This window comes from Diadema setosum, chromosome 5 (assembly GCF_964275005.1).
Source record: "Diadema setosum chromosome 5, eeDiaSeto1, whole genome shotgun sequence".
Lineage (NCBI taxonomy): Eukaryota > Metazoa > Echinodermata > Echinoidea > Diadematoida > Diadematidae > Diadema > Diadema setosum.
Window position 1 is genome coordinate 41434992 of NC_092689.1, and position 14482 is coordinate 41449473.

The 14482-nt window shown below is 37.4% G+C and overlaps 1 protein-coding gene across 1 annotated transcript in view; it reads right to left on the bottom strand.

The window, feature by feature from the left end:
* Positions 1–11357: 11357 nt before the first annotated feature.
* Positions 11358–14482, bottom strand: part of LOC140228922 (uncharacterized) — a 37241-nt gene continuing 34116 nt past the window's right edge. The window contains exons 25-28 of the mRNA XM_072309189.1: positions 13949–14050; positions 13453–13492; positions 12941–13003; positions 11358–11480 (exon numbers count right to left, since the gene is read on the bottom strand). Of these exons, the coding sequence (XP_072165290.1) occupies positions 11358–11480; positions 12941–13003; positions 13453–13492; positions 13949–14050 (328 nt within the window). The remainder of the gene's footprint in view (positions 11481–12940; positions 13004–13452; positions 13493–13948; positions 14051–14482) is intronic.

The following is a 14482-nucleotide window of genomic DNA, read 5'->3' on the forward strand; positions in this document are numbered from 1 at the left end:
TCTGTAATTTTCCTTTCACAATAATTTCATCCACATGAGTCAGTGAATGCAGTGACATGTGGAAAACATTCAAACTTGATACAGTATGTTTAGTCTTTGTAGTCTTTTTCGTTTTTGATGATATCACCCTCTGTGTTGAGATTGTTGTAGGCTGCAAAATCACATATTTTAAATGCTGGCAACAGTTCTTGCCAGAATCAATTAATATTTGCTGTGTAGGTGAACTCATAAAAAAAAATCTAGCTGTCTATCCTCAGGTGCTTTGTTTTGTTTTTAATCTTCAATTTGTTAGGAACTACCGTGAAAAGACCCCTGGTCTTCTATAATTTCCATGTTTCATCTATAGTTATCATCATGTATTGCATGTTTGTGTACTCGTTCAATGAATGTTTTCAGTTTGTTATTGTACAAAAGATATTTTTTTTTTTAAATGAAACAGAGTTGAAGTTCATGTTTTATGTTTTACTTATGTAGAAGATTCATATTCTTGCAGGAAACATGTCAATGTTTCATGTAAAGGAACATTTCTCATTTTTAATCTTAGTCTTATAAATGGTTCAGGGATTGTAATGTATTGTTACATTTGGGATTGTGGGTTTAGAACTTTCTAGACATTATATGATGCAGTGGTGGATCCAGAGGGGGTGCACCAGGCGCGCATCCGCTGTATTTTTTGTTGAAACAAAAGAAATAAAAAGAAAAAAATGTGGGGGGGGGGCGTGCGCCCCCTTTAATTGTGTAAAGGCACCTCCCCTTTACCAGTGGGGCTTCATGAATGTGCCTACTGAATGCCCTTGTTGAGATGTGGATACAAATCCAAGGTCATTGATTGGATTTAGTTTTGGAGGAGGTCATTTTGATAACTACAGGTAAAACTGCTGTTCAGTGGTGCTAGACAAACATTTTACCACTTTTTTATGTGATTGTCTTTGGACAATTTTCTGATAAAGGTCAGTTTAAGGATAATTAGCAGTATGTACACTTATTTGTAATGAATCAAGGATCATATTGGAGCGACATGGCATCAACAGAAATTTTTTTCCCCAAGGAGTTTATATCGAGTAGTGTTAAAGGTAGGGGATACCTTTTACAGAACTCCCAAAATGCAGCAAAACATTAAATATGAACCTCAGGGGACTTGTTTAGGCCACTGCTCAGAAATTTGGAAGTCAACAGTTATCTACAATTTGAATAATGCACAAAACTCAACTACTCGGTAGTTCTGTGTGTAAGCCACACTTAAGCCTTTTTGTTGCAGTCTTCTGTATTTTTTATCTATAAACACAAATCTAAAAGTATAAGAGCTGATGTAATAACATATAGAGTGTGTGGCAAGAACGTATATAGAAATGTTTGTAAGTTTTGATGAACTTCATTCACAAAATATACATGATGGACACACATGCAGTGCATGGGTCTGCAAAGGTAGCCTACTAATGTACTGGAATTTACGGTGAGCCCCGAAAAGAATTCAATTCAAAATCTAACGGTCAATACAAATGTACTAAATGTTACCTTCCACTTTCAATACTTTATGGGAGTTTCTAAAATGATACTCTCTTCAACATACCACTGTGTTTATACAACTCTTCATTTAAGGCATGCAAATGTGATTCCCTACCTTTAAGGTTCCTTTTGCCTTACACACTGTACATGTATTTATAATGCTAACTGGATATGGGATTAATGACTTCACGTGCAAACTGTGAGAGGTAGCAATTTCTTATTTACGATATGCAAGTCACCTGTAGCCCTCATGTAAGGTGATAATGTTGTCTTTCATTTTGGGTGCTTCCCATGTACTTTTAAGTAGATTTATAAAGGTCTAAAGTCTCTTCCAACTCGGCATACATGACCAATCACAGTCTTCTTCCTGGTGAATGATTGCAATCAATGATTTGATTATTACTTGTATGTCACTTTCAAAGGAGATCAGCATTACACATTGCAGTAATTTTCAGCTTGTGTGGTTACAGGTAAATGAATTAAACCAATCAAATAATAAATTAATAAATGAGGATATAAAAATAAAACAAAAGATGGTGTTGGCTGGGCTATTATTCACATCTTGGTCGAGGCCCTTGACATAAAGGCGTTGATGGTATTGGCCTCAATGACGTAACGGTCCTACCAAGTCTCGCACATTAGGCACGAGACTCATGCCCCAAATGTCTTTCTCAGGCTTAAATGCCCGATAAGCTCTTTCTCAACAAAAAGAACTCATTGCATTAAAAAATGGATTTCCAACCACCGAAGGAGTCACATTTTGAAACAATTTTATTACAATCAGAATAAGCCAAATGATATTAAGTATGCCCCAGATCACACAATTTACAGATTAAAAACACTGAAGTTCCTTAACATGACAATCAAAATTGAAATAAGGTTCATTAAAAGAGATACTATATTTAAGATCTGCCACATTATGCATCTTGATGTTTGTTTGCTTGCTTTTTGCTGTAGGTATACCCTTGTGTGACCTGTTTTTTGCCCCCCCCCCCTTTTTTTTGCCTCGATCATGAAAATATTCCTCCATTGTGCACGGTCCGTCCTGATGATTTAGTAATTTCATAAACGTGGCAATACATAAATTAAGACCTGTTTTCCACTTTGTCAATAGGTGTACTGGTAAGTGTTTGTGTATATGTACACTGTATGTATGTATATATGTATGTATGTATGTACGTGTGTATGTATGTATGTACGTATATGTGTATGTACAGTATGTATGTATGTATGTATGCAGAGACTCCAACTCTCCCGTTTTCGACGGGAGATCTCCCGCCGAAATCCCATTTTTGCAAAATCTCCCGTTCTCCCGTTTGAGATTTTATTTCTCCCGCCCTGGCTCTTTGTCTCCTGTTGGAAAGGATTTCTTACATATTTCTATCGTATGTTGAAAAAATAAGCCTTAGATAGCACCAGAGAGCATCTATTTTTTCTAGAACCCTGGGAATTTCGCGCTTCGCACACATCAACTTTGAGTCTCCTGTTTGCTAGGGGTTTCAGGCGGGAGAATCTCCAGATCAGAAGGTACTTTGGGTTGGAGTCTCTGATGTATGTGTGCGTGGGTGCATGTTTGTGTGTGTGTGTGTGTGTGTGTGTGTGTGTGTGTGGGTATGTAAAGCCTGCAGGCATCCCTCTTGTCAAACGTGAGGCTATCAGGGTGCATAGAAGGGGTGGGATAGCAATCCCAATAAGGGTGACTTTATACATTGTACAATATCCCCCCCCCCCACACACACACACACACACACACGCACACAAGCACACCATTCAGTTGAAACAAATCTAGATGAATAATGTAATGCCTTTACAAATCTCTGGTATAATTATCATTACTACTAGTAAATGGTAGAAATGATAATTATCCCTACCACAAATGGCACATTGTTACAGAAGTAGAATTTTCTTACACAATGTGAACAAGAAAATGTGTATCAAGGTATGAAAGGACTGACTAGCGACCGGACAGCAGAGGCTATTTGCATTTTCAGTCAGCTCTTGACGACAATTTAGTTAATAACTACATGTACTTTCATTTGCATAATTTTACCTGTTTAAACACATTTGACATTTACATTTAATATCAAAGTTACAAGATCAAAATTACTCCAGTCACTTTATAATTATACACACACACACACACACACACACAAAGACACACAAACACACACACATGTTGATTTTGGCTTGGCCAAAACAGGAGTGACTACATGTAGCTGTTATGACATTCATACTGTGTAATACTGCATTTTTGATGAGGTGCCAGCACATGGGCATTTTCTTCTTCTGCAGTAATAGCAGGCTACATGTATATTGGATGTAGAAATGTTATCCCTTCTGCGTAAGGGTTTTACTATAACAGTCTTCTTTACTGTGAATGTGAACCAGAAAACACCAACACTCAGACAATGCTTTGTTCATTCACTCGCATTTATCAGCTCATGCAACAAAAACACCCCTTTCACTGGTATTCCACAAGCTCTCAAGATGATGCCAATAACGCAGTGGGAAAGAATGAACACAGACAGATCTATTTTCTCATGAAATGACAAAGTGTACTTTTTTAATACATTTCTCAAAATGATTGTTCATCTGCCTTGTTAAATGCCATGCATAAACGTAAACACATGGTACATACATGATAGAACGCAAAGGTAATGAAACAACAATTTATTCTGCACAGAATCTGAAAAGATTTGGATGTTTTTGCCCAGTCTGTTTCAAAACAGCTTCTTGTATAAAAAGATAAAACAATTCTGTCTACCATGGCATTTAGAGCCAACCGTTTCTTGTGTAAAAGGATGAAACTATTCTGCCAACCATGGAAGTTACAGCTCACATGGCATTTGCAAAGACAATGGTTAAAATAAAGTAACATATTAGGCAAGAAGCTCATACAATGACAACACAGCTAAAAAGTAGTCATAGCAGGTTTTAGCCACAAGTTCCTTGCACAAAAGAAGATGTATTTTCAAACAAAAATTGTCTCCAGAAGACGGATTTATCGCCAGGTGTTTCACATCACAAATACATGTTAAACTTACCTCTCAGAGCACCCTAATCATTACTTTATTTTCAACAACAAAAAAACAGAAAGCTACATGAACTTTTCATAATCATCTGCAGAACTTTCTCGTATAGATGGCATGAGCAATCTAAATGTATGTGTGATATTCAAACATGAGTGCATCATTCAAATACATATTACTTTTGAATTTAGAACATTTTGCCTGATGTGTGACACCTAACATTGTGACATCTACTGAAACACATATGCCTAATGACAGCCTGGAATGAAATTACACAATACATATCGCTGCATTGCTACTTAAACATTTAGTATATTCCAGAGCCACATCTGTCCTAAAAAGTCTTTTGTCTGTCTTCCCCCCCCCCCTTTTTTTTTTTTTTTTTGGCTACTCTTCTACAAATCTCTCTTTGAATTCCCTGTCTGCTAGTTTAGTTGATTCTACAAAGTTATCAGTAGGGGAAGGGCATCCGCCCAGAGGAGAGGCCAAGACAATCTGACATAATACTTCACAGGGAAGACTCTACCAGACCTCAGAGACCATCAGCACTCGTTGCATATGAACCAGCCAGATACAGGGAAATCCTATCATAATGATCTTGCTAACAATGAGATACCACTATCAGATTGGTCGAATTCGGTGGTCCCAATTTTCTATTACCGTATTTAGCTGGGACCTTTTTAATACGTTTATAATGAAGTAGGGCCTACCGGTAATAACAAGGTGAAATTGGCAGTCATGGTGACCTCGTCATAATGGGCATTCCCTGTACAACATTTTATATCAACGCATTAAGTGAGACTAGACCGAGAAGCGATGGGTAACCTTACTGAAAGAGGAGCACGCTCTTTATTCTGTTGGAATGAATGAGGGCCAAATAATAGGCTAGACGCTGTGACTGACACTATGTTGAAACAGGAAAAGAACTGCAGAGATACAACAGCTACGTAACTATAAATGTCAGACATACACAGCTTGCACTGAAGACTCAACCTCAGCCAGAAAGAAGTAATGTGAAGTACCCAGAGCACTATCCAGCATACAAGGGTTTAATGAACTCTTACAAGGGCCTTAACCCTATTCTAACTGGGCTATTTGAGACCAAGTTTTTACTGAGGGGGGGGTCAATTTGACCCCCCCTTCAGATCTCGGCCGCCGATCGCGCGATCGCCGCGAAATTTTGCCTGAAGATAGAGCTGGATGTCAACTACAAGATTACATCGTCATACAATAGAAAAATATTGCCTTTCTATTTTTAATAAATTAATTATGCAAATTTGTGCATGAAATCATATTTTCAGCTATAACTCCATTAAAAAGACTGGAGGATTGCTAAATTTTTGTGTCAGAATTCCTCAAGACACATCAAACAATTTTTGTGTAAAAAAGCAGCTCAATTGAAATTAATTTCTTTTGTTTTTTATTGTTTTGTTAATTTCTTATGTATTTTATTGTTTTTTCAACCCTTTGTTTTCTATTGTTTTTTTGCCAAAACTTGTTGCAGGCACTTTTTCAGGCTTATCTACACTAGAATTGATTAATTTCAATGGTTTAAAGTTGAAATAATCTCATTTATATCAATTTAAACAAAAAACACAATTTGCATTGGATTTGCACACGATATCATGAATTTGAGCTGTTTTCGGGTTGACATGCATATGCATAACATCATGTAACTTCAGAACGGTGTACCCAGACGTCGCAAATTTGGTCTCAAAATATGCGGGAGACTTCAATGAAAAAAGTCGTGAAACGACGCGGCAAAAGCTTTGCGCGTTGCGAAATCGTGGCGCGAAACGTCGAGGGGGGGGTCAATTTGACCCCCCCAGTTAGAATAGGGTTAAACTCAATGGATCTTCATACATAATTGAACTTGTCTCCATTCCTAAAAAAACAGCCAAGAAGGAATTCTCCAGAGGTGAGCCAAGCCCTAAAAGTGTACTGAATTGACCTCCCTTCATCAACGACAAAGCTAATGATTGTGTATCACAAGTTCCTATCAACAATTTCAAGGGTAATGAACCAACTATGGAGGAGGTGCAAAAAGGCAGTTCATATATTAATCGAAGAGAAAAGCTCCTGGTTCAGACTCTTTACCAGCTGAAGCCTTCAGAGAAGGTGGGAAAGCTATTTCAGAGAAACTTCATATACACTATTCCAGGGAATCCGGCAGCAAGAAACAGACCCCTAACACTTCAAAGATACATCCATCATAGGCCAACAGCTTTGCAAAGACAAAGATAATCACAAGGCTTGTGACGACAATTGGGTGATCTCCCAGCCGTCTACAGAGGGCAACATACTAGCTACGGCCTTGTCATGTGCTAATATCTAGGGCTCTTGCCAGACGGCCTCCGAGAAAAGTGTATAAACAGACTTCTGATCTACACCCCACGTATGTTGACCTTACTATCGTCAGTGACAAAGGTAGCAAAGATGGCCTATGGATAGCATGAGAACCTATGCATTATGCCCAAGAAAGTGAAAAGTAATCATTAAATAGCTTATGATGCCATACTATCCATGGTTCAAGACAAAAGAGAAACATCCAGGCAATTTCTCTTTTCAAATGGAGTGAAATTTCATCATCTTTGCATCATCCTAACAGGTACAATGTATAAGTGATAATGACTAACATCACTATTTCATCAAATTAGAAAATTCAACCACTTTGATGATTTTCAGTCTATTTTTATGTAAACTTCATTTTTCTCTTTTTATAAATGGAACTGAAGTCAATTCACATCTAAAAACAAACATGCAATCTAAAATATCTGATAATGAATCATGGACAGTAAGATAGGCCATAAGCTGGGTACAAATGACAAGATCGACAAATAAATCACATTCTAACTTGAAAACAAGGTACATCAGAGCATGAAATATCGGTAATTAGAGAATGATTTATTACAGTAAGATGACAGTGCAGAACGTGGTGCTAAATCATGTGAGTCAGAAAAGGAAAACATTCTACTTGCATATGAAAGTTTTGATACTACATGTAGAGTGCATGCTGTGCTTTGTACCTAATATTCAGAGAATATTCTGTTTACTGATTGCAAATATAATGAATTATCCCTTACACTTTTGCCTCAAGCATAAACTTTAAAGCATCTTTATATGACACATCTTTGCATAGCAGTGAGCACAATTCAATACATTATAGAATGTGACATAATTTTTTTTTTTTAAATTTATATTTATATAAGAGTGGGCATCAAAAGGAAGCTTCAAAAAATTAAACAAAATCTAATTTAAATTATGCCATTCTCGATTTGGCACTCTCTTCATTTCGAATGGAAATATTTGCAGTGCGTGTGTGATCAAGAAATTGACAATTCATATATTTGCTGAGATATTCATGATGCATATCTATTATATTCCATATCCATACAAGATAAAAGAATGAAAATGTTACTCCTAGCAGTCGAGGTGATCATTGCCAGCTGTGTGGTCATCATGCATTTTTTTTTCAGACTTATCATCTTGTAACCTTTGGTCTGTCTTGCAGAATCAACTGGCTATCTTCTTCACGATTGAGGCAGACTTCTTCCGATTTGTCAAAGCAGAAGCGTTTCCGGTGCAGAGTAAGCTCATAGGGGAATCTTTAAAGTAGGCCGGCACAGTGACATCTCGTTTCAGATCATACAGTCACTCTTTACTAATGTAAATCATGCTGCTCCTCTTCGCGATTGCTGAAGAACGACAGAAACTTAAGCTTCCGGATGTTCTGGCCACGTGATTGCATCTACACTTGTATGGTCTGGATGGTACCACCTACTACAGATCCCTTGGGGCAGCACAGTGCAAGCTACTGGCTTCATACCCTGCTATCCACAGGTATGTCTGCTAATGGTGCTGCCTGCGGTCCAGTACGAGGAAGCTTTGTCATGGAATCCCATGGAACACGGAAGATCTTTTGACTGCTTTAAAATCAGATTGCTTCTCAAGAAAAAATGTCAAGGCAACAAACTTACTGACATTAGTATCCATATTTTATGTTGGTAGCATGCAATGTTGTTATAATGCCAATCATAGAGTGTACTAACTGAAGCCTGTGAATGTAGGCGTCTATACTGGGACAACAATGTGAGCATCACCATAGACAAGGTTTCAACATGCTATTTGAACATTCTCGTGTGAACCTTTAAATCACATTTGTATGGCAACTTTGATAACATCATGACAACCTTGGACCCTGTCCTTTTTCATACTTATTTCAAAATCACACCAAATTTTGGAGCTGTCTTTAATAGTCTACACTTCAAACCAAATATAATCAAATCATGTCAAAGAGATTCAGTAAAATGGAGAATACTGTGTTTGACCTTCAGAGGTCTATCCCCCATTTTTCTTTCTTTTTTTTTTATAACTACATTCATTGGATCAATCATAAAGAGAGCTTGGCTTATCTCTCCACCAAGTTTGTCAAAAGCTTCAGTGCAACGCTGTATATGCCATATATTTCACAGGGTTTGTAGGTTTTTATTTTTGTGAATTTCACAAGTAGGGTGCTATTCAGAAGTTTGAAACATGCAAACATCATAACTCTGATGCAGGCATGAATGCAAAAAGCATGTGTACATGTCTCCTTCTATTGCCATACTCCATGGTCTCAAATTCAACCTCTCACAAGTTTATCGAGAAGTCCTGATCTATAAAAAGTTAGACTTGCTATTAAAATATATGGCATATACAGTATTGCTAGCTGATCAAACATAATTACAAAACGTAGCAAATACTAAAATGGACAGGTAGACAAACAACCCTACATAGTTACTTTATGTTTCGCTACATGGTGGAGGCACCAGAATGCAGTGATGCTTGATAAAGGTCTGATTATAGAAATGACATTACTTAAACATACATTTTTTAATCAGAAATAAACATCACTGATGGCAAATAAGGCAATTTTGCTACTTAGGACTGCTTTTAAATCTTTGTTTACAAACATAAAATAAAAGGAGACAGAATAAAATGAGGCCGACACACAGTGATAAAGCTGCCATTTGAACTTTAAACCAAGGTGTTTGTTATTTTTAAAAAGGAGATCAAAAGGATAGTTTACAGCAACTTAACGTTACGAGCATTCACAGTATTTAAATGTATAAAAACAATGCAGAGAATCAAGAGCAACGTGGTAATCAAGTTATAGTTGACATGGGGATGGACACAGGGAGAAACAAACTTAAAGAAACAGTTCAGAAGATGAACATTTGCACAATTTCACTGACATACATACTTACAACTCCTGCACATTGCAAATTTTGTGACCAGATTTACTCCACTTCATTCCCTGCAGGCAACAGCTGTCTTGGTAGAAGCCAACCATTTAAAGGTCTGATTCCTAATCAGGTTTACATCTCTCTTCACCAGCATCTCAAAAGGCTGCATGCCACATCCTTGCATAAACATGAAAAAAGAATATTCCAGAGCAACTTTATCATTGCCACTCTTTTAATTCTACAGCTACCTGTACACAAGATTCTTTTTTTTTTTTTTTTAAAATCACAAGAATATGGTAACTACAATTGTATTTGGAAGCATGTAAGTGCAGGGGGGGGGGGGGCGGAGGGGATGGGTGGGTTACGTTGCTGCAATTATGCTATGAAATTAAGCTATGGCACAATTACAGTTCGATCTCGATTATCCGGCCATGTCGGGACCGGCACTCATCCGGATAAGCGAATTGGCAGGATATGGGAGACACAATGTTAATGCATATAGCTGCCATCAAAGCTGCCGTCCCAGTGCACTGGCAGCTAGGCAGGTAGCGTACCCCGCAACGGTGGTGTAATCTATGCTAGCCTGTGCAAAATTGTAGTCCCTTCTTCACAAAAATAAAGTATATCTTTATGTGAAAATCACACGCTTTACCTCATTAGATATTGAGAAACCTAACATGCACATCTTATGAAGTTAGTGAAATAGATCCATGAAAAGATGTTAAAGTCACTGTTTTTTCTCAATTTTTGGATGAAAAAAAGTCCTTCACTGCGTGAACGCATCCGGATAATAGAGATTTCCGGATAAAAGGAGGCCGGATAATCGAGGTCAAACTGTAGATCAAAAGTGAGAGCAATTCAAGTATGTATCCCTCTATCATTTGCACCAAAGTGATCTTTGCATGTACTTCAGAATGCAAAAAAACCTTAAGAGACCCTGTGGGTCCCGAGTATCGCAAGTCTATCTTTCACACGTTCTTAAATCATACTTATGTCATTTTTTTTTTTTTATATTGAAGATATCTTGAATATAGGTATCACATGAATTATTTTTATTCCATAATCATAACCTGTCAACAAAATAAAGTAAAGCGAAGAGACCATGCTAAAACTTGAAATGAAAGGGGTCTGTAATTCTTGCAGGGCTCCCTATTTGTAAATAAAGCAGATGCCTGTATCGGATGCATCGGACATTTTCAGGAGACCGCCTAATCACCCGAGTTCTACATTTAGATAGCATTTGGTAATACAGTATGTGACACCTGCATGAGGACATTGATTATTTTGTGAAAGCAAATACCCATCATACATGTAGCTCTAGAAAGCAACTAAAAATTTGTAGAAGTGGACTTACACTTAAGAATATTTCATAGATTTCCTAAATGTAAACTGAAATATATTTGCTGTCCTTGTGGATATAATAAAGAATGTTAACGTCATTACTCACCGTGTATCTGTACTGGGAAAGTGCAAGGAACTTCTCTCGTAAATAATGAGTACCTGACAAAAAGGCAGCTAAATTATAACCACCATTTATTTCAAACAAACTATTTCATTACGGACCTTCCAAAATACATATCATTACCTTGACTTGCGCTCAATGCTTCTCACGTGATACAGACAGTATACTTGATTGGTGCAGACCCAGAGAGCGACATTGTTGCAACAAGTTCCAGAGTTTCTTCTGATCATTGCCATGTACGATTTCAAAGGCAATGTACTGGTCACCAGAACAAAACACCATAGAAAGGAGGAAAGGGCAAAGCAAGAAGAGGGAGAGGAAAAAAGGGTGTGGAAATGATCTATCTGCTTTGTAAGAGTCAAATACAAACCAAAATTATACATTAATGCTACTGTACGAGCTGAAATTTTCGCGGTGGTTTTATTTTCGCGAATTTCGCGAATCGCCTTTGAACCGCGAAAATAACAACGCGCTAATAGCTAAGTTCAGTTAGACCCTCGCAACCGCGAAATTAACAACACGCCAAAATGTCCTCCAAGTAGCAATTCGCGAAAATATCTGTACGCAAAAATTTCAGCTCGTACAGTATATAGTATGTCCATGCATGAAACAAAATTGTTGAAGCAATTTTCAAAAAAAATTAAGGTGTACATCCATATTGTCAATTCTCTTTTTATTACACAAAAAAAAAAAAAAAATAGAGAGAGATATTTTGTATTTCCAAAGATCTTTGCTACACTCATACATCTAATCACACACTGTACAACAACAAAGCCTACTTATTTCTCAATACAAAGAAATTACATGACAGATTTACAACTCCCAGCCACACACAAACAATGGGTAACTTGGTAACTTCAATGTTTGGTGCTAGAGAGGATCTTACTGCTATCTCAAAACTCACACCAGCAACAATCCTACGGTTGAAATCAGTCCGTGTGAGTAGGCTACCCTCTAAATTCTGAAATACTTTTAATAGCTATTGTTGGGTCCATATCTTTTGTTGTCTGCTGAACCAAGCTTCAGTGTTCATCTTATAGTGACTTGCATGCTCCTTTCCAACTGGTCAACGCCAGATATCAAAAGTTTCATTTCAAAGTTGGCTTTATGAATCTGACTTGATTTGAATCACACACGCATCGTTAACTAAATGGAAATGACTGTTGTTACTAAATACTATATTTTCTCATATGTACATACTTCCTCTACAGTTTGATGAAATTTCCCCCGATACCAAACTGCCATAACCATGGAGAAAGCTTTAAATTTCTGACGACGGATTGACATTTGGCTCATGATCATTCAAAAACATTAATTTTGCTCTGTAGCTTCCCAGTTAATAACATTATCAATACTTTGCTGATTGTAATAGATACTTCTAGAGCCATTTTCTGATTTCATGAATTGAACATAAAGATGGCGGAAGAGCTCCCAAAATATTGACCAACACTATACCCACTAAGACATGGAAATATGACTTGGACTTGTTTAAGTCAAGACTAGAGTTGATTTGTAATACTACAGTTATTTTTGTTATTTCTGTTATTCACCTGCTTAAAAAAAGAAATCTTCCTCAAATACACATAATCACAAGCATCATGAAATACCATATACAGTAAGACAGACATATAGACACACAGAAAGACAGACAGACACAAACACAGACACACAGACACACAGAAAGACAGACAGACAGAAACAAGAAAAGATCACATTACTTGTTTCCAGAGTGTAGCATCCAGGGGGTGGAACAGGACGGCTGTCTCATACAGGGGTGGCACCTAATCAGGAGAGATTTATGGAAGGTTGACTGGGAATCACTGGATTTGGGCATACATATAAAAGTGAAAATACATTACCAAAATGTGACGTGATAGCCATTCATCACCATGGAAACTTGTTCTAAACAACCTCACCTGGCCTGAATATCTGCTGATACTATTGTTGCTAACCATGCTCACACCTGGTTCTCTAGTTGGCAGAGCTTATGAACTCCCAGCACAGAGCTGTCTCTCACATTCCTGTAGAATCCCTATGGAATCAAGACATTACATAAGGTATGACGTATGTTTTCTACACAACACTCCCGTGATATGATATCAGTACACACTCAGTGACAAAACATACACATAAAGCCACAGGAACATGGCATCTCATCATAGAATGACAAGCATAAATCGTGTACATGTGACCTTTACGCCTACATCATAGCATTCCACATGCTCCTTACCTCTTTGGAATGTTGACTTTGAAGAGCCAGGGAAATCACACTGTAGGAGAAAAAAAAACCACAACAACAACATACCAGTATAAATCACTTGACTGGTATAAACAAAGTATAACAAAATTCATCGTAACTTAAATTCTTAGCCATTAGACAAATTTATCATGCACTTGCCCCTTTGATGACAATCACATCATAACAAGAAAACTCAAAATGACTTCCTCTGCAAAGCTTACGTATGTCAAGCATTGTTTGATTTCCTCCTTCAAACAGTGACTCATGATAACTTGACATCAGTGATCTTTATGAATTTAAAATCAGTTTTTGGAAGTCACTGCCAACTTTAGGTAGAAAGCATCATACGCTGACTTAGATATGAGGATTTGTGCTTTGGGAAAATGCTGCATCAGTGCTCAACTACATGTAGTCTGAATTAACACAAAACTGCCATTTTCAGCCAACGTTCTGTAAGAGAGAGAGACGAGAGCACAAGATACATTACATCTTCCAGAAGACGATGCAACTTGGACAGCGACGGAGCATGGAGTAGGCAATCTGAAGGCTGAACTGAGGGAAACCAGATTTCACAGCATACTGGCAGGCCCTGTAAGGGTAAAAGAATACACCAGGAAAAAAAAAAGCGTCAGAAATATGTGCAATGGAGCATTTAGGGAACTTCAAAACTTGAGACCTTACTTTCTTGGGGTCTTAACCAGTGATCTTTCCAAAGAATCCTCTCTTGTGGTGAATTGCTCCAATCCTTCTTGTATCTTGTATAACATGTATTGAAAGATATGCACATTTCGTCTGTTGACCTTGATCCTATGCCCATGGGCCTCTCATTTTGCCATGGATCCATAAATCTTGCCAGAACCTATTGTATGATACTTGACCTGTGATCTAAATTTAGTCTGGATCAAACTTGTAAAGTGTAACTTATGATCAATCTTACAATTCACAATAACAATACCAAGTATTAAGTCGTGCTGAAGTGAAAATCTTAAATACTATTACGTAATAATCAAGGATGAGCCAC